Genomic DNA, 26,655 nt, shown 5'->3' with positions numbered 1-26,655 from the left:
TTATTCATGTCCTATCATTTATATGCCTTCATAATTTATTTTACCCAAAAAAAAAAAAAAAGACAATGGCCCCAAAAACCGATACGCAGCTCGAGTCAGGAAGGCAGAAGCAATATAAACGTAGGGATTCGGAGAAGATACGGATGGAATTTGAAATTTAGAGTTACAGTAGGTCCTAGATTATAAATGTCAAAAAATTAAGGTTTTTCCTGCAATTTTCCCGAATATATTTTTCACGTCGTGTTGTTACTTCATGCGAAACGCTACCTTTCGTCCCCCAAACTTAACATCTATGGAAATCAATAACTAATCAATGAATGTTGTCAAAGTAGTTGCTACTTGGTAGCACGTCCACTCGTATTTCCATAGCTTAATTTAAAAAGCAGTAACCAAATATTATTATCTCTATCCCATTTTATAAAGTATTTTTAGAGATAATTTGGTTATTTATGTGTCCTAAAATATGAAACATTTTAAAAAATGAAGTTTTGTTAATTATGATTATTCTAATATTATTTTACTCTCTAAATAAATTTCTTTCTCACTTTCTCTAATTAATGAAGGGTTTTTTTTTAAATATTTAAAATTATAAACTGTAAACTGTACTTAATGAATTTTATTGGTTTGCATATTTTATCAAACAAATGTTTTATAAATTGATACGGTATCACGATATAATTAATTCTAAAAAATATATGTTATTCACCAAAACTTGATCCCAAAAAAGAAAATTATTTTTTAAACAAAAAAAAAACCCCCCTCAGATTCACTCGCATAGAAGCAGATTATACTATCCTCACAAAGAAAAAGAGTGAAAAATATTTGAAGTATGTGCAATAATTGATAGACAAGATGGGAGAAAACAAACTAAAAAGAGAAAATAAGAATTTTACTGGTATCTCTTACTTAATTCACATGTTAAAGAGAATCCAGAATCCAAATTAAACTAATAAGAGTCCCATAGAAATGGCTCTTCGAGCCGGAAACCTGAGTCTCTGTAATCGTTCCCGGCTAGGAGCCACAGCGAAGAGTAATGAAACTCGTCAACGCCGTCATTTAAGATATCAGGGAGGTCGAAGAACGTGTCGTCGTCGTCGTCCGTCAACGGTGAATTTGACAGCGCTTGAGCGTCGGCTTGCGTCACCCGGGACTCGGCTTCGGCTTCGGCTTCCTGACGATTAACTTGATAATCGATAGCGGCTGCCTTGGCGGCGGCGGCTTGGACGTCCTTTGGGGAGTTACTGGCCGGACGAGGATAAACTGCGGCAAGCTCCGGGAAATTGAGGAAAGCGGAGTTGCTTTTGACGGAGAGAGCTGCGACGTCGTGAGCTCGAGCCGCCATCTCTGCAGTAGGGAAAGTGCCGAGCCAGATTCTGGATTTCTTCCTTGGCTCTCTGATTTCTGAAACCCATTTTCCCCATTGACGCATTCGTACACCTCTGTATGTAGGATGCTTCCCATCCACCATCTCTGTGTTGTTGTCACCGGTCGTCGTCGTCGTCTTCTTCTTGGATGACTTTGGAATCTTCTCTTCTTCTCTGTGGTGTACATGAATGGCGGGTTCTGTGGCGGCGGAGGAGGAGGAAGAAGGAGGAGAGGCTGGTTGAAGGAGAGGCTCGGGTTGGTGTTGATGAACTTCCATGGATGAGTTTGAGAGGAAGAAGGGAAATGAAGAAGGAAAGGAAGAGACTGGTGAGAAAGAATTGAATAGTAGTTTTGGTTGAGCTGTGAGGAGCTACTTATTATTCTTTTGCTTTCTTCTCTCGCTAAATTCTAAAACAATTAATGTCTTCATACTCTAAAAACCATATATAACACATGTCATTTTTCTTGCTTACTTTCTTATCAGGCAAAATAAAAATGATCAACGATCCAAAAAAAAAAATATATCAATTAAGAACTAATTATTATTAAAATTTAAATTAAAAAAAGCTTAAATAAACTGTTATTAATTTAGATTGAGTTATTGTTGAAATATGAATTAATACTTATTGATAAAAGACCAACTTAAACCAACAAGTATCCATTCTGATTTTGATAATAAGTAATCCTTGATTAATATAAAATTTTTTTAATAATTCTTCATTGATATTTTTCCTTTTGTTATTACCGAAATTTTATTTATTTTATATTAATTTTTAATGCTTGAAATTTTTTTCGTTAATAATTGACAATTACTGTTCTGCTATATTTTGTTTTTAATTTCATTCTACTATCCTAAAAAACTTATGGAGGTATTATCATTATTCGTTGACAATTGCTTATATCAAAATTCAGGATTAAAATGTGAGTCCTTAAAATAAACTAATTCAACTCCATCGAGCATTGTTCATTAGTTCAAAATATGTCAACTAGATTGGAAATTTTGTTTATATTTTATTTTAAAATGCTTTATGTTAATTAAACAATGACAACACTTGTCAATTTTATACAAGAAAATAGTTGCTGTCAATTTTATACAAGAGTATAGTTGGCCCTTGGTTTTAGTTAAATAGAAACGAGTCTTGACTCTAGTACTCCATGAAATTATTTTTTAATAATTATTTGAGTTTTATAAAAAATTATTAAAAAGAATTGAATGATAAATTTACTCTTAAATTATAGATCTACAAGCATCTAACTTTCTAAACTTGTTTTTAATGTAATATTTTTTTTAGCTTTTGAAAATCGTGCAATATTATTTTTATTAACAAATGTTAACTTTAACTATTAGTTAATTAAAAAATGATCAAAAACACCTTAAAAATAAGTTTTTGGATCTTTATTTATAATTTTTGTATCAATTTTTTTATAATTTTTTGTTCCTTCCTATAATTTACTAATTATTGAGGTCCTTTTCTAAATTTTTTAGTAAACTAATATCAAGTTAACTTTTTTAATGGTAGAGCTAGTATTACACTATTTTTAAAAATTAAAAAATATTATACAAAAAATAAATTTAAAGCCAAAAGCTCTTGCACTCATAGTTTAAGAATAAAATTGCTTTTAACCCTTTAAAAAATTTAAAAAAATCACTAAATAAATAATAAATGGTGGGAAAACATAATATATACTTTTTATTAGGATAAATTGGCTTACTAGCTAAAAAAAAAATCTTATACACAAAAAGTATAGATCAAATTTTAAAAAATTTAAAAGTATGATTGATTCATATTAATATATAAGTAGTTATCATGTTGAACAATAGATTTTATATAAATAAGTTTATAATACACACACAATATCTATATTTATATGTACCTATTTATAAAATTTATAAGAGCAAAGGTCCAAAGTACACAATATCATGATTTGTTGTAGTAATTTTGGCCTAAAAATTTAAAAAACGTTGCGATTTCGCCCACACCGTTAAAAAAAGGCAACCGAAGAGAGAGTGGAAGAACTGGCTTCCGAGTTAACGGCGTTGAAGCACAGGTTTTGACGACGGAGACTACGCACCTCGTTCGTCCTCGTCTTCTGTTGTTCTGCTTGCCAACGTCCTGAGATTCTCAGTTCCAGAATCGTATTAATGTCAGATACAAAGAAACACGCTTTAATCCCACAAACCAAAAAAACACGGTCATATCTCCGTTTGAAAACCGATTTTCTGGAAAGCCTCTGCAGTTCGCAATGCCCATAAATGTGGCTCGACGCAAAGTGCACGCGCGCGCGCGTACACCGGGGGGGGGGGGGGAAGAGATGAAGAATAGTTGAGTCCCAGTTAGCATCTCAATTTCGGTAAGAGTAAAAAAAGAAATAATCTTGAGATATTTACTGTAAGAGGAAAATATGTAATATTTTAATTATTTTAAAAATAAAATTACTATAATAAATAATCTTTTTAAAATGAAAAAGGAATAAATATAACTAATTCAAAAAGAGTACAAAGTTTGAGTAAAAACTAAACAAATCTATCATCAATTACCTCTGTTTAGGAATGGTAGTTTTTAATCAAAAACATACAATACATATTATCAAACGAGTGACAATAGTGAGATAAAGAGTGTGCAAGACAGTTAACTTTTCTAAACATAAACTATAAATTAACAATTCACGCTCTACAAAAAATAAATTTAACTTTATCCACGATTTGTTGAAAAGGATGATTGAAAACTTTTTTTCAATATAACAGAGTCAAGACCGCAGCATAATTACTGAATAATTCAACTTCAGTGAATCCATGATACCAACAAAGTTCTAAGCCATATAACAAATAATTTAGAACACTAAAAATTCTTCAAAGAATTGTAAACGAGCAAAAAAAAAAAAAACATAGTTGCCTAATAGATATATATATATAATTTGCACTGACTTACCTTATAATTAATAAAATCTATGTTTTAGTTCTATTCAATATTAAATAACACATATACAATTCTTTATATTCTTACATGTACTTAATTAGTCGTTTGAATTAAATAAGGAAAGTGCATTAATTAAATCAATTATTTATATATAAATCAAAACTCTTCTGAAAAAGGAAAAATTACATACAAGTCTCACCCAAAATAATTAATTCCTTTTAAATTTATTGATAACTAAGTTTAAGAGAATAATAATCCAATCTTGAGTGAGACATTAAAATAATTTTACCAGAAAAAAAAACAGTGCACGGATATTCTTTTTTTTTTTTTTCTAGATACACAGATTCTCACTAACATAAACGGTTTATTAGCAGGAGCGATATTTAGTGGGGCAAAAAAAAACAGTCAAAATTAATTAAATAGCGTCAAAATCACTAAATGTCGTTTCAATGGGGACATACAATTTTGACACGAAAAGGGGAAAAGAAAAAAGAAAAAAAGAAGAAAGAAGAAGTAAAAAAGTTGGATTGCGAAAATGAAAAAAGTTGGATTGATCTTCCCAAGTCGGTGCTCAGTTGTCTTATCCAAACTCTTAAACTTCCAATTAGTTTATCAGTCGGTAATGCATTATTTCTTGAAAAAAATATTGTGAAAAGGATTAGGTTAAAAATGAGATTACCGCCAAGGATCAAATTCTATTGAAGAACCAAGCTGGATTTTTAATTGTTTTTACTTTGTATTGTTCTGACCAAAATACCCCTGTCTTACAAAATGGAATTTGAACATGAAGGCCACCCTCTTTACTTAGTTTCTTTGCACAATTTGAATGAGAGAAGACCAGAGTGGTAGTAAGGGACGTTTTCAATAGACTATCAATGGCAGTATGAGGTGTAAACGACGAGCACAGAGAAAGACAATCCCATCTTTTCTCACAATTATAATGTCCGCCTTGACATTATCAGGACAACATTCACACATCGTTGTGATAATTATGATTAAATAAAATCCTCTGAAGAAGTTACCACAACTCAAGGGTTTAAAAATAATTAGTTTAAGACATTGGAATATCAAGAAAATCCTTTTCTAAAATATTGTTTGAGCTCAAACCATGGTTAAAAATCAATTAAGAATAAATATGGAAGCATGGAATACAAATCCCATCGAGTTAGGCTAAAACAAGCTACTTTCAAAAATTCTGGCCTATCCGCGGCGGCACAAGTCGCGCCCACCACGGCAGATGGCACAAAGGGACGAGTCCCTCGAAGGCTCCATGCGCCGCAACGCAACAACCACGCGCCGCGGTATGCACCTATTGTCATGACAGCCCTCCAAACTTTTGGAGTGTGCCGTTTCACCATCCAACATCCAATTTGAGCGATTCAAATGTCCACATGAAGCCCTTTGAGCCCTCTAACTAATGGCATTAGGTTCGCACTCAAACAATCATTTGTTTAAAAGATAAACACATGAATCCTAAATGATTTGTTTTCACCTCAAAACACACACAATGTTGTCCAACTCACAATACCAAATGCCATTAGTCTCAAAAACACCTTGACCACCTCAAATAGACCATACACAATATGACAATTCATTCATATCACACAATTAAGCAATCACGCTCAAGATGATCACCAAACAACCCCCATTTGGCACCCAAAACACTTGAAATATATATATATATATATATATATATCACATGTAAGTATAACTTGGCCAAGCACACACATTTAAATTCACAACGTCCATCTTGGACCAAGATACACACACTTATCACAAATTCATATAAGTGATATCCAAAATAATGTCATGTTCCTAAATTGGCAATATTCATTACAAAACTAAAAAGAGAAAGGGAAGAGCTATACTACAATGCTCTTCACTCTTCAATTGTCCCTTCCTTCCCTTTGCCCCTACCGAAACCCTCACCTGTAAAATATAACCATGGGGTAAGATAAACATCTTAGTAATAGAATAATTCACTACTAATAATTAACATGTACAACCATAAGAGAGCAAAACTATGAAACTTCCAAAATATACATTTAGCATATCACCACATACTCTTTTCATCTGTACAAATATTTTACCACTAGTATAATCATTCTACCATATGAGCCTTCATATCACCCCGACTGAAATCATAGGCTCTTAGACCAAGTGCACATTTACAATGATCTGAGCTCACCTTCAGTGGTAGGATCATCTAGCCAAAAGTGTCCTATCCCACTTTTGGACTACAGTTTCTCCTTATCGCACATGAATTGAGGTGTCGTTACTCCAACATCGCATCATTGATGCTAAGGTGTATTACTCTCCAACGTTATATCCCACGTGGATACTAAGAAAAAAATCTCTAACACCGTGCCTCACTAGATACTAAGGAGATACATGCCATATAGACTTCCACTACTCCTTCATACTTATGAGCTCCCACCCCTAATATGATCATGCCCATACTTAACATATATATATATATATATATATATCACATAAATATTTTAAATTTCTCAACTTATTTATATATAACTTTTATCATACTCATTATTGGCAAAAATAGATTTTCATGCACAAAACCACATTTCGCAATATGCAAGGTTATCAAATCTCAAGTTTGAATCCACAAATCTACTCACAAATAGTTAAATAATATAATCAATCAGCGTAAATTATTGTTACCTCAACCCTTTGTCACACAAAAAGGTTACCGTGACTCAACGTTAGCTCTACACGTTCTATACACATAATATAGCTTAAGCAACGCTCAATCTACACAATCAAGTGACAATAATCAATTATCACTCTGGATAACTCTGAATTCTCTAAGTTCTAAGTGTCTAAAATACCTAAATTCCTTTTCTAACAACATCAATCATTCCCAAATGCTCTAACCATCCTATTAAACATCCCAACACACTAAATTCACTAACCAATGTCTCACATTATCTCAAAATCCTTGAATTATACTTAAGGTTCATCCAAACCCTTATAAAAAATGCTCCATCACTATAAAACTTATAAACTTAGGGTTAGAAGTTTGATTTAACTCCTCATGACTTTAAATAAATTAATAGGTTCAGTCTAAACATAAGGGAACCAAAATTAAAGCCCCCATTGCCTCACCAATCCAGATTTTCACATAAAAGATGGAGAAGAGGAAATGTGCAGCTTATCCAATGGTGATTCAAACTTTAAATGTCTCTAAAGTAGCCTAGGGATCTTGCCCTAATAGACTACAGGATCGCTATCTTATTATCCTTATTTCTTTCGTCTGTTTTTTGAGTTTGATTCACGATTTGATATGTGCAGATTTTGCATGTGTGTTGCGGCGTGTCAACACGCCCGCCGTGGCGCATGACATAAAAAAACTCACAAAATTTTAAACTCCCTTCTATGCTATGGCCCACTTGAGCATCGATCCAGTCCTCTTCTAAGGCTGTCCAAGGATTCAAAAATTAGATTAGTCTCCTATAAACCTCGCTAAATTAACAATTTATCTAAATTGACCAAATTATCTCTGAAAACACTGATAATTATTAATGAAAAACTTAAGATGTTATAACAGTGCCATAATCATACAACTTGTGATTGATGAGTCTTCAGCCATGAGTTTTGAGTTACTTTAGAGTGCTAGCGGCTTGAGGGACAACAACTAGGTACACATTGTGTGTCAAAGCTTTTATTTTGTCCGAGTAAGCACGGTTTTGGTTTTCTCTTGTTCTGAGCTGCTCCTTCTATTCTTCATGCCTTCTAAACTTGTTAAAATTCGTGTTCTCATTTAAACTTAGCTTATCTCCATTCGTATTTGAGATTGACTGTGAACTTCTAATTGCTCGAACTAAGTGCTCTTCAAAAATTTCATGTAATTAATTTTTGAACAGAGTTAGTTGTGCAAAAATTACTTGTTATTTGTATTGAATTTCATGTAAAATGAATACAACATTCTTGTGCCTCAACCTCGCTTTCATGTTAGCCATTATGTGACACCATGTAAAGTAATGTGTGATCATGCTAATACATAGAGAACACACACGATTACATTGTGATTGAATTCTCTTTAATGTCAAGCAATACCTGATCCTATCTTATACAATTGTCTAAGAGACTTGTACTTTGTACATTTGGCAATTGGCAATCATGGTTAAAGGGAAGGGATGCATGTTGATCAAGGCTAAGTGGATTGCATGTTTTTTTTTACATGAGTTGAAAAAAAAAAGGCAAGGTGAAGGGCCTAAAAAATGCCACAGATGAAGCAAGAAAGGGCTGAAAAAATCTTTTTGAAGAAAAGAGAAAGTAGTTCAACAAAATGGCTAAAGATGAAAGACATTGTAAAGCATGTTTGTCTTCATCTAATGAAGCATTAAAGTTCAAGAATTTATAAATATTGTGTTATGTATTTATGGAGAGAGGGAAGGCAAATGCATCTTTTCTTGTTAAAACATATTTCTGCCTTACAAATAGATTGAATTGAATTCAGAGTGTAAATTTTTATGGTTTGAAAGCCCTAAGTGAAACTCTCCCTTAAAAATAGGGAAATAAATTATAGTTTGCTCACATTCAAACCTAACCAGTTGATCATCTAAATGAAATATTGGTGGGATTAAAAAAATAACATAGAAATACTTTTACAAAATAAAGAACATTTTCTCTGTTTGTGAATAAAAATTATCAATAGACTTTGGCCATAATGAAAAAGGCTACCATGCTTAAACACGAGATCCTAACTTTCATATGTAAATACAACAGTTAATGTTTGGGTTTGGCGATACTTGAATACAATAACTGAATCACGAATAAAAATAAAAAAGGATAACAATTATATAATAAAAAATGATGTACTCATAAAAAATTGAAATTAATAAAATAATGTTTTTTATTCCTGTTTTTATAAAATAAAAAAGTTAAAGGCTTTTAGGTGTCAAGTCTGTGTCTCAAGTAGTGAGCCGTGTTGGGTCTGGGGACGACTGCAAGGATGAAACTGCTGGATCATTAAAACCATCATACCCCAGTAATGATGCTGATGCCACCGCCACTGCCTTTTTTAGAATTTCTAAATAATATTTTTTTTCCTGTGTTATCCTCATTTAATCCCACAGCTTAAATAATTTTTTAATACATTTAATTTAAATACTTACACCTATTGTAAAGAAACTAAATTAGGGGTAATTTTAATAAAATGTTATATTCTTATTCGTGATATATTCCACAAAATGAGAAACATAAACTGTATTATTCATAATTTTTGTATTATTATATTGTGATAATTTTCATGATAAGATTTTAACAATTTTTCAGGGGCAAAAAGGCAAGATGTTAACAATTACTCTCTCCATTTAAAAATATAAAATATTTTTAATTAAATTTCACGCTCAATAAAGTAGTTACCTACTTTCAAACTAACTCTATTTTTTTATATTTATCTTTATTAAACAGCTTATAATAAATATAAAGTCACTATCAATAAAAAATTTAAAAAAAATAATGATTATATCTCAAAAGATTAAAAATACTTTATATTTTTAAACATTCAATTTCTCAAAAAATATTTTATATTTTTTAACAGAGGAGTAATGATCAACATATTTTTCATATGATTTTTGTATCTGACCTTCCATTTAATTCAAAATATAACTTGGAACTTACAGAAATTTGTGAGAAATGCAGATGGAATTTAATGTTGATGTTAATTATAATTAGTTTAACGTAGCTTTCAGAGCTGCATGAAAAGACAATTTCTATTAAACATGCGGTGGTAGGCTTAACGTGGCACGTGCATGGTAGGCCACAAAAAATTAGTAACAATAAACATAAGTAAAGAATTAAAAAAAAAAGGACTTAAGGTGGTTTACTTGACTCATGAAGAGAGACTTGAGGTTACAACATTGACATAACAATGAAATGTTACTCCTATAAACATGGTTCATTCCTGACATTGTTAATTTTAAAAGTTAATTTTTATGCCAATCATTATTATTTTAAAATTTAAACTAAATATATTAATATTTGATAATTTTTTATTAACATTTAAAAGTTCAATATCAAAATTCTTTATTAATGATATTAACAATTTTAGAATTAAAAAATTAAAAAAATATTTTATAAAATTAATGAACTATTAATGCAAAATATTACATAAAGTAAAGATGAATGTAGGTTAGGTAGCCTATCAAGGAAGGCATGAGTTGACCTATCAAATTTAGGCTCTTGATTGACTTAAATAAGTCAAGTTTATTTTTATAAAGCTTGATCTATGAGCCTTGATAGACGACTTGTTTACTTATATTATTATATAATATATAATATTTAATTTATAAATGAGAAAATAATCGAAGCCCCTTACTTATCATTCTTCCTTCAAATCAAAACTTAAAAGTACTAAACAAGTTTTTTTTATTTATATTTTTTTATTATCTTTTGTATGATGAATTAATGATATATTGATTTTACCATTTAATTTTTTTAGTCAATCTACTTTTTTTATTTCCAGTTTCTTCATTATGTTTACAATAAAATTGGATTTATGTATTGATTTTAATATTTTAACTGTATGGTAAGTCATTCTCTTTTTTTTTTTATGTATTGTAGTTGGTAAATTAAGTTGTGCGTGAGTAAGTTTTAATAACCTTAAAGTGACCCGCACTTTAAACACATCATACACAATTTTTCTTTTTGCCTCTACTTTTTTTATTCTTTAGACTAGGAACCAAGACACTGACAATAATATGGTGCCAAATATTTTTTAAACTAAAAAAAAAAAAGGTCTTAACATAAGGGAATTAATTAATTCAAATTAAGAAAATAATTTAAAGAGAGTGATGGTCTGATAGATAAATTTTAAGGAAATCGATTAATTTAAATTAAGTTTAAAGTGCCAAACTTTAGAGATTTATAAGTTCAATTTTTAATTTTAAAATTTTATTGTGATGAATTTGAAACTTGTATTTCAAATTTTAATATGGTTGAAGAATAAATAAATTTATTTTTATGTTAAAATTTTAAACACAAGTTACAAATTTATTATAATAAAATTGTAAAATTGAGAGCTGAACTTACAAATTCTTAGAGTTTAATATTTTAAATTTAATTTAAATTAATTAGTCCTCTTGAATCCTATCTATCATTCTTCCAATGGTTTAATCACTTATGCTGCAATTACTATAAAGCTACGGTATAAACCCGACGGTTATTAGAAAGAATGGAGAAGAGATAGAGATTAATGATTAATCATCTGACGTGTCACAATTATTAGTTGTAACCAGCTAATATCCAAAAAGCTTGCACTTGCACGATGTAGTTGGGAATTTGCATTATTAATATAATATTGTTTGGATCATATTAAACCACTAATTATTTGAGGTTTAATCACTTTATAAAAGGAATGTATTATCTCTTTTGTCTCATCCTAATAAAGTGATAATCCAATCTCTAACAACCCAATCGACAGCCCCATTTATCTGATTTCTTCTTTGGCACATCTTTTAGGCACAAGATTCCAGAATGTATCTGACCAAAAAAAAAAAAAAACATTCCATAACGTATTTTTAATTTTTTTTTTAAAAAAATCAACCCACACCTTAACGATGACTAAGTATATAAATTTTTAGGATAAAAATATATCCTAATCATTCAACTTTATATAAAATTTTTAATTTATTTTTTAAATTTTATAAAGTATTTTTTCAGCTTTCTAATCCTAACTATTAGTCTCAAATAACAATTTTTGTGTTAATCATTATTATTTTTTAAAAACATTAAAATGAATAATTTAATATTTAAAAATATTTTTTTTCAACATTTAAAAAATTCAGTAACAATATATTTTAGTAATAAAATTAAAGAATTAAAGAATTAAAAAAATAGTTTGTAAAATTTACAAGCTAGAATAAATTTTATATAAAATTAAAGAATTAAAATATTTTTTTATTGATTTTCACGTACCACCATAGTATAATATTGTAAACATAGAGATATAATCAAAGCAGGTCACATAATTTTATTATATAAAATTTATAGCTGATTTTACTCACATCTAGGGCAAAAACGATCATGTATGATTAGATTATGTGGCTCATTTTTTAGTTTTTTTTTTATATAATGATATAGTAATAAATCAATACATATACAACAAAATCTATAGCAAGTAATTTACAGTTCATAATCAATATAACTTACTTTTTTTATTTTATTTTGAGCCAATCCATCCAAATATATTATTCATATCACGTGATGCAGCTTGAAAGACCACAGATTTATTGGATTGTTCCTTTATCATCATAGTTTGAGATACTTGGAATGTAATCCCTTCTTACAAACCTTGGAGTGTTCGGGACAAGGAAAACAATTTTTTTTCCCTAAAACAAATACATGAAAGATAACATTTATTATGCTTAAATAAATTATCCTTATTTGGCAATAATTTTTGTGCGCATATAGCTTCATTAAATATTTTTGACAAACAACCAAAGTCATTTTGCATGTTTATTTTTTTTTAAAAAAGTAGGTATATAATCTCAATTTTGAAAATTAAACTTTTAGCGAAAAATACACATTGCCCATTTCATCTTCCTTGGCTTTTAAGTTTCAATAAAATTCAAAATTTTGAATAATGCAGCTCCTCTTTTGCTTTGCATGCTTAAACAAAATCTTCTTTTGTTTATTTTTATAAATCATTTTTCTTCTGAGTATTTTTTTTATAACGATGATGATTAATTATTATAATATATTTTTGGACAAAAAGGAACAAATAAGTTGGATTTGATCAAAATTCTTTTGGTTTATTTTATTTGCCTGTGTATACCAAACTAATCGGATATCTAATTGTATGAATTAATTGAGTTTTGAATAATGTGACAAACGTATGAAAATGAAAATGGTGTCAAATCTAATCATAATTAAGTCTATTGAGTTAGCCAACACACTAAAGAATTATTGGTGGTAATGTCTTCAATATCGTCAACTGTTTTTTTTTATTAGTCTCATCAATTAATTATGAACATCAAAATTCAATTTGTTGGTTGTAGCTGTTAAATTGTCAGCTACACCATTAAGTTTGATTTTGTAGTCTGGTTTCTAAAACTCCAAAAATAAATAAATAAAATTAATAAATTTAAAATTTAAAATAGAAAAACAAAACTTTTACTAGCTACTTAATTTTTTTTCATTCATTGATTCAATTCATGAATTTAGCCTCTTAAAACATAACACCTCAATCCTTGAAATTTATTGACTAGGAATAAATCAATCTTTATATAGTATTTTGACTCGGTACAATTCAATTATATAATTCTTTAAATCAATAAACTACATAATATTAAATTGTATTGAGTTAAAGTTTAAAAATTAGATTGATAATCAAAGAAAGTTTAGAAACTAAAAGTTATATTATCCCATTTAAATAACATATATAAAAAGCAGTAAACTTTAATTTCATGGGTGATAATAATTTATAGTCTTATTAATCAGTTCATTTATATTAAAGATGAAAAATACAACACTCATTTTCCCGCATGAAGCACCTCAAATATGCACAACACACCTCATATTCAAAACCACATAGTTTTTTTTATTATAATGTTTATTTTTATTTTTTTCAGTTTAAAATTGTAATTAAATGAATTATATCTTGAAAGCTCATGTGTGTCAATAGATAGGTCTCGTGACTCAATGGAATTCTCCCATGAAGGATCATGTGAACAAATTTTTTTATTTTTATGATATATGAATCGCATTTTTATTGACTAAATTAACTTATTTTAATTAGACTAATCTCCGTTGGTAAAATTTATAGTTTTGTGTGATGACTGAGATGCCACGATTGCTTTCTTCCTACCTTTCTTTCTGCCTAATTAAGAGAAATTTCGTACCTAATTTTTTTTTTTAAAGTATCGTCCTTCGTATATAATAGAATTCAAAAGAAATCTCTCATATGAGACACTGTTATTTTTCTTAAAAAGATATATTTGTATTAGATATATGCAATGTGATATACGTTCTGTACTTACAATGACGTATCCATTGGTACCACTTTGCATCCAATATTTGTTCCGATTCAAATTATATATATATATATATATATATATATATGACGTTTTATAACTTAGGATAAGATAAAGCCAAATTATACTTTTAATCCTTTAATTTTAAAATAAATTGGCCCACTAGCCTTATAAAATCTTGTACTAAAAAATATAAAATAGATTTTAAAAATTTGGAAGTATAATCAGTTAACATTGATATACAAGGAATTTATCAATGATATACAACTGACTTATTATTAAAAATATAAAAATTTTACAAAAGCTTTATCATTGATATATAATGATATATCACTGACAAATGTAATAAATCAATTATAATATAAAATATAATAAATATTGAGCTGTTTGCTTGATTTAATTCTACAACATGAGTTATATGTGCAAAAACCCTTAATTGTATACAATATTGTATTTTAATCTCTTAATTTTAAAAAGGTAGTTCGAATTCTTTAATCTTAATGTGATTATTATTCTAGGTCTGAATACACAGGCCAATCTAGTTCTTTAAATAATGTGCTAGAAAGCTAGATAAATTTAGGAATGATGATAATTATGTCCTCGACAAATTTTTCTAAGAAATGAATTGTTGATATTAATTTAAATAATTACAAACAAAATTTTTATTATAATCTAAAAGTCACATTTAGTAATTAAATACTTATTTGTAAATGAAACTTATGATTTTATAATTATCTAGATTGATAACGTCAACTTCTTTTTCAAAAAGAATATCAATTACTTAACTACTATTAATTTAATGTTTTATAACCTAATTGTCATTTGTCCATGAATTTACTGCTAATTAGAAGTGGATTAATTTACTACTAAAGCAACATAACTAATCATGATTTTGATTGATTTCCATTTCCTTCGAAACGGCTTGCACGGACCAAACGGCCCTTTGATGAAGGAAAAAGGAAAATTGCTTTTCATTTTGTGGTGACACAACCTTGCAAGTCACATGCTGTTTGTTGCCAGTACGCTCATACGGTTGCAATACAAACAATTATGGTTTTAGTACTGTCAAGTCCCACATGCAATTTTGTATCCCCACATCAAAATTCAATCAATCAATCATCATTCAATGGAATGACTCCAAAGTCCAACCTAATATCTTATTTATTTATTTATCGTTTTAAGATATATGTTATGATCATTTGGCTTATTCATGTCAAAATATCAATAACAGGCTATTATTTTTACTTGTAAGTAAAAATACAAAAAAAAAATAGTTAGTTGAAAAATCTACCAAATACATTTAAAATTATTTATAACGTTAATTAGGAATCCACAAAAGTTAGATGTGAATCTTTATTTTATACTATTAATATATAGATAAATCATTTAAAAAATTAAGTAAATATATTGAGGATTATTTTAATGTTAGTTAACAATTTATGAAAGTCAGTTGTGAATCACAAGTCAATCCTTTATGATTTGCTTGCTGTCAATATATAGATAAAATGTTTAGAAAATCTATTAAATATAATTGGAATTATTCACAATGTCAGTTGAAGATTTACGAGAGTTAATTACAAATTACAAGCCAATTAATTACTTATGATTTTTTTGCTATCACTTGGAAAATTAACGAAAGATAATTTATTATAAGTAGTCTGATATTAAAATTTTAATAATACCAAGTTTATAATTGTCATTAATATTCTTCCGAAGTCCTTAATTGCCATTTTCCTTTTGTAAAAAATAAATAGGACGCTATTTAAATGAATTATTCTTATTTGAGACTCAACCTGACTTAATTCAGACTAATCAAAAGTTTAATGTGATTTTAGATGAAGCATTTGATGTCAAAAATATAAATACACATTCATTAAATTAAATACTCACTCTATTAAAAAATGTAAGGCATTTTTAACTGAGTCTCACCTCCCAATAAAGTGATTAACTATTTTTTAATTAATTATATCTTTTCATATTTAATCCTATTAAACACCGTATAATAAATATAAAGTCACTATCAATAGGGGTATTAAAAAAAAAAGATAATAATTACACCTCAAAAGACTAAAAAAGCCTTATATTTTTAAACTTCTAACTCCTCAAAAAATATCTTATATTTCTAAATGGAAGGAATAGACAATAAAATGGAACGGGAAAACTTGAAATTATATATGGAGAGAAGTACGGACAAAAAGTATTGAGATGATCATTCCCTTCAAAATGTTGCATTAAAAAGTAGTCACTATAATGTAGGAAAAGAACAAAAGTACTCAGTAAACGTATAGTAAAACTCTCCCATTCTAAAATGAAAAGAAAGAGAATTTATAATCATATGTTATTTTTGTTTGATTGTGTTTTTTCATTGTTTAGGAACAATTCCTGGATGGACTAATTTTTGAGGAATTTTCTTCAACAATCATTAAAATTAAATTGAATCAAAATTTGAATTGAGATTTAAAATGGTATAACCCAATGTTATAAAAATTGGACTGTCATTGAATTGATTGAGACAATAATTTACGAATTGATAGTCAGACTATGGTTAAATTGTGGTTAAATCAACAATGAATAAATAATATATTTTAAATAATATATGTTTAAAATAAAAAAGAAATAATAATCCATAATAATAAAAATTAATATCTTAAATATATAAAATAATGTGTAGTTAAAAAGAGCCAGCATCTATCAATATTTTATTGTCTTCATCTAAATATACTTATTTCATAATTAAGAACTCAATTTTAGAATGCGTGCATACACATGCATGCATATTTCTTGTATGTTTATTGATTTTTCTTCCTTTTTTTTAATACTTATTTAGTACAAATAAACATACATAGTAAGTAGCAACCAAGAGATATGGATTAAAATTTTAAAAACAAAAAAAATTAAAAATTAAGTGACTGATTTGACCTGTCCAACCATTAATTTTGACCGATTCAAGACCACCTCTCAGGTCTCTTAGTTTCTCCCTCATGTCTCAATTGAATACTGGACAAATTCCCGATTCAACCGGTGAAGCTGGCAGATCTAATTCTTATAGCCTACTATAATCATTCAAAACATCCCACAAATCAACTTATCTAGCGGTTTCATGGGATGACATGACTCAACTCTGAGGTAAAAACCATAATGCAATACTAAATTAATTAGTTACTGACTCGCACGGTCAAAATAACTGCCTCAGTCAGTCGAATGATTGCCAATGATACAAACAAGACTTCGTATGTTATCAGAAGCATTTGATGGACCTTCAACCATGTGATCCGTTCGCTTCAAGAAAAAAATTGACTTTAAAATTACGCTCAACTAGTTCAACTATAGCCTGACCATAGTTAAAAAAAAAAAAAAAACAAAGAAATCAGTAGTTATAATACAAACTAATAAAAGATCTTACAAGAACATGTAATGTAACACGTGAAGATTCACCATGAAACGAGATTTTATTCCGATACACTTGTACCCGTCAGAATCTCAAGCTGAGTACAATTGCTAACAGAGATACATAATGACACTTTTCACAAATTATTAGTTAACAACAAAATACGATAATAATTCGCAGATAAACACTAAATCACCATTAGTGTTTACGCAATGAACAATTTTCTTTCTCCATACCTTGATCTTTATTTGCCTTTTCAATCAAAATCAACATAGTGTACATCAATTTCTTCTTAGGTTTTGAGTCTGAGAACCAAAGCTTTGTAATGTTTCAGAGTCTTGCATTACGTAGTTGCTGCTTCAGCATTGGTCGAACATACTCTTGAAAGCCATCAGGTATCACTGAATCATTCAGGGGATCCTTCCATGCCTCTTCGTATAGCTTGGGATACACGTTTCCGTCGTAGCGGCCAAGAACTGAACCAAGGTAGTGATCGGTGTGATTGAACGCATCCACTAGCGCGATAGCATTAGGACGAACCTGACAACATGTATTATCAAGTCACTAGCCTTGTAATGATGTTTAATTTATGAAGAGGAATAGTGTTGAAATGATTTGGGAAAAACCTGGGAATACAAGGACCTCAGCTGATCATTGGCAAGAGAAGCTTGTGTGGGAGTGATGCAGCCAGTGGAGAGAAAGTCACCCTGATGCTTGTGAAGGAGAAACAGAGCATATACGCTACATAGAATTTCTAATTGCTGTTTCACTCCTTTTCCAGGTATGTCTTGTTGCAACTTCTCAATGAATCTGAAAGCACTGGGTTGGTCAGCTTAAATGTAGAAGACTAATCTTGGAGTTTCTAGTAAAAACTTCAAATTCTTGACCTATTAGCTATGAGATTCTTTAACCAAAAGGAAAAAGCCATCACATATCACACCACTGTAATCTATATGAATAATACAGGCACAGGACAGAGGAAAAGTGGGGAAGAAGCAACAATGACAACAAGAAGCCTCATTTCACTAGGTGAGATCAATTACATGGATTGCACGATACTATTATGCTCTATCAATAATCAAGCCTTAAGATATATTGTTAACTAAAAAGTCTCATTCAACAACTTCCCTAAGTGTAGAAGTGTGGAAGAAAGAGAGAAATAAAACCTTTCTATTACGCACTGACCCAAGATAAGTGAGATCATCGTTTATGAGACAATTCAGCTGTGTGTGTGTCAAAAAAATCGCAAGATTCAATCATCACGCAGATGAAGGTAAGCAATCACCACCTCATTAGTTGCAGCTATTGACAAGTGAGAAAATTATAAGAAAGAAGCTTACTTGGCAACAACAATTAACTGGCAATGAGCAACTGCTGCCTCAACTAGATCAGCTGAGAGTTCTTGGAACCCTGCCAAAAGAAGGGGGAAAAAGACATTTAATATGATCATATCTAATGATATACAAATCACAAAAGCCTCTCACCGTCAAACGCACTGGTGTCCTGAAATTTGTTAAGTTCAAATCAATAATGACTTTGGTCCCCCCCCCCTTTCTGGTTAGGTATCTATACAAACAGCATGCGCACAGGAGATACAATATGGAAGGTGCATATTCAGCCTATATTTCCAATGTGCATGTGTAATAAAACAGCATCATATCAGGAGTTGGATGGCTTGTATCTTTAAAATTCAAGAATTCAAGATATCTACGGCCTGATTGGCCTTCGACTTAACAGGTTCAGTTTTCCAGGGCATATCATTCCTCTCCCCCCCCCCCCCAAGAAAAAAAACTATCCATATCTTCCCACCAGAAGTACAACTTGTGAGTGAAAATCTTTTGGTCATACCAAAAGGGAGTGCATATTAACTTGTCACTTGTGCAAGATTGACAAACATACCTTCTTCTGGACTGGTAAACTTGCTAAGATTTTTAGCGCAGGCAACAGACATCCTAACAGCCCTAGCTTCAAATGTTTCCAGCACTACATTTGGCCTCAACCAATCCTTAGCTGCAACCAATGAAATCCAAGTACAAAACTATCACTTCTGAAGGGCATATGCATTGCTCATATTATAACTGAAAAAGTCATATTGGATTTGCTTGCTACAAAATTGATATGGCTAGAATATGTACATTATGGAGCAATTTAATTATACCTTCTTTAACATCAGATCGACATTGCATCAGATGTTCTGCTCGTCTCATATAAGCTGTTGTGCCAACAGGCATTTTTCCAGAGCCCAACTGAGAAATGGTCTTCATGAGATGCCTTGCCACCTGTAGGAAATTTTCTAGAAGAATGTCACACAACGCAAGAGACTTGAATAATATCGAACAACTAATCAGACATGAAAACTTCTGCATAAAATCAGCAAACAGTCACGCAAACACAAAATAAATAATTGAACATAATTATTTTACATGTTTCAACCATAACAGGGGTTTTTTAATGCTCTAAAATGCTATAGATTTTGACAACCCAGAAATATAAAATTACTTTAGAAAAAAAAATTGAAGGCATGCAACATCTGATATATAAATAAAACTCAAAAAATACAACAACTTGTAGATGTCCTTAAGAATGTATGAAAGCCAGTGGACAATAAACAAATCCCCAGCTCTTCATAAACAGGCCAGCTGTCATGCTGCACTTTCAGTATCATTCAGGGACAAGGAAGAATGTGGTACATAGTATAACAGCTAGTCTGAAGTAAGCTGTACTCTTTGAGTCTATGAAGCACCCTGTATTTTTTGAGCCCAAGAAACTAAGGTGTACATAAAATACCACGGACCTGTAAAAGTAGCACAATGTTGTCGCCTTCATAAGTGCAGGCTGGAACATAGACTGCAAATAACTCAGGAAGCCCACTGCTACAAAGGTAGCCATGCCCACCGCATAGTTTACGACACTCTTCAATACCATCCTGCAAATGGAGGTGAACTTAAAATGAACTTGAGAGAAGTCAAAGAAAATATTTCTGAAAACCATGCATAAGGACACCTTAAATGGAAAATAGCACTGTGATAATGTCCGAGAAATTTGGAAGCTATAAATTCTGAATTAAAGAGAAGAATAACTATCCAATTAGTATGCAACTTGACGGACATAACTGACAATATTGAATTCTAAAGGATAAGACTAAATTGAAGAATAATTGAGCTGTCAAAAGACAACAAACACAGCATGTTGTGCACCAAACCTTAAATTTACAAAGTTGACAGCAAAGTGATGTTAAATTGACATGCTAAAAGAATCATGGCCTAGAATCCATACACAATTCATTTAACATTTCAAGCAATGATGCTCAATCACACCCATTAATAGCATTTAGCTCATAATGTCAAAATTACACCTGTTAACGGCATTTTGTTCATAATATCAACAAATTAACAGATTAAAAAGAGCAGATCAAAGTCGGAGAACTGATAAAGCACAAGAAACCCACAACAGAAATGGAAGAAAACAACCCTACTATACTGAAAAAAAGAAAAAAATAAAAAGTGAAGGAGCCCTACGGTGATGACAATTTAAGCAGATTATGGGGAAGGTGATCTATCCATAACAATTGACAATTTCACTAGTAAATTGCATAGCATTATATATGCAGAAACAACCTCCTAGCCGAAATGTACTCATAGCAATATTGTCATCCCATTTAAAGCTGCCAAATAATTAATTTGATAGGACCTGAGACCATGAAACTAAAGAACAAAATTGAGCTTGGGACAGAACAAGCAAGGGCCCAAGATAATTAAATATACCAATAAAGACCAATTGGTAAAGGGATGAACAGCACTAAATAAGACATACAGCAGTTGCTGAAGTAGTCAAGGACTTCAACCCAGCAGTACAAGCATGAGCCTCAGGCAATGTTAAAAAATCATTAGCTTCCAGTCTTCTTGTCACATCCATATATAGCCATTTCAACCACTCACCAACAAATCTGAAAGCATAAGCAGAAGCCAGCAAAGGGAAGAGCCTAGCTTGCTGGGTCTTGTAATCAATTACCTAGAAGTAAATAGGTAGAATATAGAAAAAAGACACGTAATACACAATGAACAAACATATACAAATGGAAAAAATTTGACAGGAGAAACAGAAACTTTAGTGCATTGCTACTCAGAATATCAGTGATCCCACCTTTGATTCAAATGATGCAAACTCAACCAGCCTTTTTTTCACAGTCACTAGCCAATTTTCATGTTGGCTAGATGATAGATCTAAATACACATTTCAATATCATACAGATCACGTAGAAGATCAACAAAAAGTCCATCAACCTTCCTATTATAAATTATATACATATACTAGTGGAAAACAAAACCACTTCAAATCTAGACAGTCAGGATTATAACATAGATTAACATCTTAATTTCAAATTTTTCCTACAAAATTGGTTTCGTGACTTTCATCCCCCTCTTTGTGACATTCCAAAAAATTAACATCTTAATTTCAAATTTCATATTGTGAATTAGGGTTTAACCCCCTCTTTGTTACATTCCACAGATTACACAAACTAAAAAATAAAAATACTGAGAGAGATTTCCAGCAGCATAACTCCGTACAATACAAACTCTCCTGTAACCATGCATGGATTGAGGGCTTCAAAGCTTACCTGTGTTTCTGGACTTCCATTATGTGATCCAAACTGCCTTCGAACAGCACTATACCTTGTAGCAATGCAAACTGCTCGTGACAAAGCAGTTGATGCATCTGACACAATTGTTTGCCTCACATATACCATAGTACCATAGACTAACTGTCGTGGAACATTGGAATGAACATATTTTCCTTCTCTTGTCACTTGTGAAACCCTGGTAGATTCAACATAAAACTTAGGAACAGCCGTGCACCAGATCTATTGACAGTAACTGATAATCACTATGCATCATTTTAAATGACTACAAGAGTCCATTTAACCTCATCTTTCCATGGATCACATTTTCTATCCCACCATTAATCTTAACAAAGATTAGCAACTTCTACTGTACTCAAGTTGAACACCACTCCTTCCTGGGTGTTCTTTTCCTGTTATTCTTGCTTACCAGTTAAAAGTTTTTCAAAGTATCTGAAAGAAATTCCCAATTAGAGAATTGCATTGGACAAATAATCTTATATTAATAAATTCGCAGTTTCAGGATTCATAGTTGCATGCAGCAATCTTTAGCAGTTTTCTTGTCCTGGAAGCCTCTTTGAGAATTTGCTCTCCGAATAAAAGAAAACATAGTAACCAAAGCAATGCTCCAAAATCTATTTTCTTCAACAAACTGGCATAACCAATCAACCTTCTAATAGAGAAATCTCCGGAACTGAATAGATGATTTAAAGCCTCTTCTTTTGTTTTCTGGGATAAGGACAGTGGGCATCTATCACACGCAATGCATGAAATGTCTGATAGATAATCTCTTCCTAGGATAGTGGAGTTGGCAAAGTAGAACTAACCTCATTAACATTTGATTCCTCGGAATCCGTACATGGTCAAATCTAAGAACCCCATTGTCCATGGTGTTGTAAGCTGCATTTCCAAACTTCATTCCAATGTCACCCACTGTTATTCCAGGAAGAGGTAAGTGGTCATCCAAGCTCCGGAGCTGGACAATGAAACCTTCAAATTGGACATCTAGTTAGCTGTTTAAGTCTGAATCTGAAACCAGACACTTGGATGGTTAAGTTTGATATTTACCATGCACCCCCCGATCTTGACCATCAGTAATTAGACGGGCATAGACAACAGCATGGGTTGAGATTTTACCCAATCCACCAGGCCACCACTGTTTAAGTCGGATTCAGAGAAGTCATGATATTTGATATTTTTATGAACACATTTTCTTCGCAAAAATACTTCTAAAAACCACATAATGCTGTGGAGGCATTTAAAAAGCTAGAATTGTCTTTTCCTGGTTATGGATTTATGAATGCATTCAAAAAGTAAACAAAAGATTGTATGATCTAAATTACTTATTACTTCCAAAAGGACTGGTAGAAGACTCTGACTCATCACTCATTTTACTCACTTTACAGGAAGTTAATGTGGGGCTATGAATAACAAACTCATCCGTTTGGGGATCAAAGGTTGCAGTTGTTTCAAGCCCTTGAACATTGGATCCATGGCCAAGCTCTGTCTGGGCATAAGAACCAATGATTTGCATCTTATAAGCTAAAGGCAGCCACTTTTGCTGCTGCTCATCAGTGCCTTGGCCTTTGATAGCTGGCACAAACATTCCCTGGGAGAGAATATAAATAAATAAAATTTAGTTGAAGCAGCTGAATTGACATCCGTTTCAAAACAAGAAAGCAATCAGAGCCAAAATAAAAAATTCTACCCAATGAAGATCTGTAAATGCAGGCTCATCAATAAAGGATCTAAGTCTTCTAGCTTCTTCTTCTGTAATAATAGTAACTACACTGTTATAAAGCATGAAAAATAGGAAACATAAAGGACAACAAATTTCACCTGAAAAAAAAAAAAAAAAAGCTGGCCATAGAAGAAATGAAGAGAACAACTGGATACAAAGAATTCAGGAGAAAAACTCACCGTTAAGACGGAGCTCAATGATCCTTTTCCAAGCAGAAGCTGTTTTCCGTAAAGTGTTCTTGAATAATTCCTTTCTACCTAGCATGGTCCTATTATCCTTTCTGAAAGCCTAGAAACGACAAACAACCAATCAAGGTTTGAGGAGGTTGCAAAGGCAACAATCATCATCTATTTCTAAACTCTCACAGAAGGGGGAATACAGAAATTGTTTCCAACCAAGCTACTTTACTGGCTTGTGTCATATAGTAATTTGTGTAACCTTAACTAATCACCGATGATACTTCATTATGCTTATAGCTATGAACCAGTTCTTATCCGCAGTTATCCTACGGTAGAAAAGTCTTAACAACAACTGAATGGCTTCTAATTTTTCCAAAGTTCGATTTTAAACTTATCAATAACCTTGCACAACACAGAGCAGCATTAACAACGAACATGAATTTATTTGTGCGAGGTAGAGAAGCTAATTTTGTCAACCCAAACATTTTCACGTCTAACTATTATATCAGGGGGAAAAAAAAGAAAAGAAAAAGAGGTATCATGAAAATGAACTCTGATATCTGCTCTAATGATCAACTCGAAAAGCTCAAATTCAGTGAGGTGGCTAGAAAAAGTTTCAGTAGAAGCAACTCACGGGATCGCTGGCAACAAGGCGGGCAATTCTATCGGAAACTTCAAAAGCATCACGAGAACCGGCCCAGACGATCTTCATCTCTTCGACATCAAATTGTGCCTTGTTCCTCTCAGGAGCCAAGTAGTCAACACCTTCCATTTTCAGACACGAATCAAACACAAATCCTAACAGAAACACCACAAATTTGCCGGTAAAATGCAATTGAAAGTTGAAACGCTTGAGCTTTGGACGAGGACTGCGATCAGCTCTGATTCTGAAGATGGGATATTCATAAAGATAGAATACCCCTCATTTTTACACTGACGTTGCTAGTGCGCCGTCCTGTTTATAGTCTTCGAAAGCTACTTTGTTCCAAAATAACAGACGCCGCGATAAAAATAAAATTTTATTAATTATACTTTTTTAATATTATCTTTTTTTATCTTTTTATTATGTTTTCTCATTTTAAGGTTTTTGTAAAAATTTATTTTTATATTTTGAAAAATAAGATTATAAAATGTGTTTAATAAATTTTATTAATATGTATAATTTTATTACAAATATTTTATAAATTAATATGAAGGGGTCAATGACTTTAAAATCTAATGTCACAAGTTGAATTCATTTGAGTCAACAATTTCAAGAGAAAATTATATCTAAATTTTACATTAAAAAATTTATTATCAAAAATTTTACAAAATTTATAAAATATTTTTAAATTTTAAATTATATATGTTTACAACTTGACTAAAAATATTAACAATTGAACAATGAATATTTACAACTTATTATTGTAAATTTTCATATTTCTTTAAAAATTGTAAATTGATGTTATGCAGTTGTTAATACCCATAATCAAGTTATAAATGTGTAAAATTTGAAACTTAAAAATATTATGTAAATTCTATGAATTTGTTTAATAATAAATTTTTTTATGTAAAATCTAGATGTAATTTCCTTTAATTTGAAGTTGCCTCTCTAAATAAATAAATAAAAAGATGGAAGGGATTTTTTTTAGAGGAAAAAGGAGATCTTGAAAGCAATTAACGAGCTCCGTACCCCACCAATTTCCCCATTTTTATTTGTCGAATCGCTGCTTTGTTTTCTTTTGACTTTATCATGAAAGGATCATCGTTATATATATATATATATATATATATATATATATATCCATTTTTCACGTGGCTCACTTCGTCTATTATTTTTCTAAACGTTTAAGATTCACGGAGCTTGAGAATGAAAAGTATCAGGTCGGTGATGTGTTCACAGCCACTAACATGGTTTCTAGATGAGATTTGCATACCGTTATATTAACAATGATTTTAACTTAATAAGGATCAAGGGAATAAATCACAGTATTAATAAAGATAATTTATCTTAATTTTTTTATTATAAAATATTAGTATACACTGTGTTTCTTTGTAACAGTATGATTTATTTTCACAAAAGACAAAATAGCAATTTTATTTTACAAAGAATATCTTTATAACATGTATCAAAATATTTAAACAAAATCCATAAATATATATATATATATATATATATATTATAGATAACAGAAAACTGGATAGAAGCAGGTGCCGTTAAATAAAGTTGAGAGTATGGGTTGGTCAAATTACTATACAGCATTGAGGACTTGGGTTTGGATTGGTATTGGGAAAAACCCAATTTAATGTGTTTGGTACAAAGAATTGAGTCTTACCTGAGTTTGCTTAAACCCACTTAAGTGGAATTACTCAAACCCACCTCTCTCCTGCTATTGAGAAATTAGACCTGGTTTGCAAAATTTTACGACAAAACTATCCCTGGCTATAATAATTTTCGGACAAAAATGCCCC

General features: G+C 30.8%; 2 protein-coding genes across 2 annotated transcripts; both read right to left on the bottom strand.

The window, feature by feature from the left end:
* Positions 1 to 839: 839 nt before the first annotated feature.
* LOC129310425 (ethylene-responsive transcription factor ERF039-like) lies at positions 840 to 1,689 on the bottom strand. Its single transcript, XM_054952264.1, has one exon. It carries the CDS (start codon positions 1,640 to 1,642, stop codon positions 947 to 949), a length of 696 nt encoding a protein of 231 aa, XP_054808239.1. The 5' UTR covers positions 1,643 to 1,689; the 3' UTR covers positions 840 to 946.
* A 16,019-nt stretch (positions 1,690 to 17,708) lies between these two features.
* LOC129311640 (peroxisomal acyl-coenzyme A oxidase 1-like) lies at positions 17,709 to 25,131 on the bottom strand. Its single transcript, XM_054954026.1, has 14 exons — positions 24,839 to 25,131; positions 24,205 to 24,313; positions 23,993 to 24,054; positions 23,684 to 23,893; positions 23,353 to 23,440; positions 23,112 to 23,274; positions 22,285 to 22,483; positions 21,480 to 21,677; positions 20,461 to 20,592; positions 19,825 to 19,945; positions 19,566 to 19,676; positions 19,007 to 19,076; positions 18,293 to 18,476; positions 17,709 to 18,206 (listed from the first exon to the last, which is right to left on the bottom strand). The coding sequence occupies exons 1-14, from the start codon at positions 24,974 to 24,976 to the stop codon at positions 17,997 to 17,999; spliced, it is 1,995 nt and encodes a 664-aa protein (XP_054810001.1). The 5' UTR covers positions 24,977 to 25,131; the 3' UTR covers positions 17,709 to 17,996.
* Positions 25,132 to 26,655: the final 1,524 nt, after the last annotated feature.

Source organism: Prosopis cineraria, unplaced genomic scaffold (assembly GCF_029017545.1).
Source record: "Prosopis cineraria cultivar Desert tree isolate PC_DT_omini unplaced genomic scaffold, ASM2901754v1 PC5, whole genome shotgun sequence".
In the NCBI taxonomy this organism is placed as follows: Eukaryota; Viridiplantae; Streptophyta; class Magnoliopsida; order Fabales; family Fabaceae; genus Prosopis; species Prosopis cineraria.
This window is presented reverse-complemented; position numbering and strand designations above follow the sequence as displayed.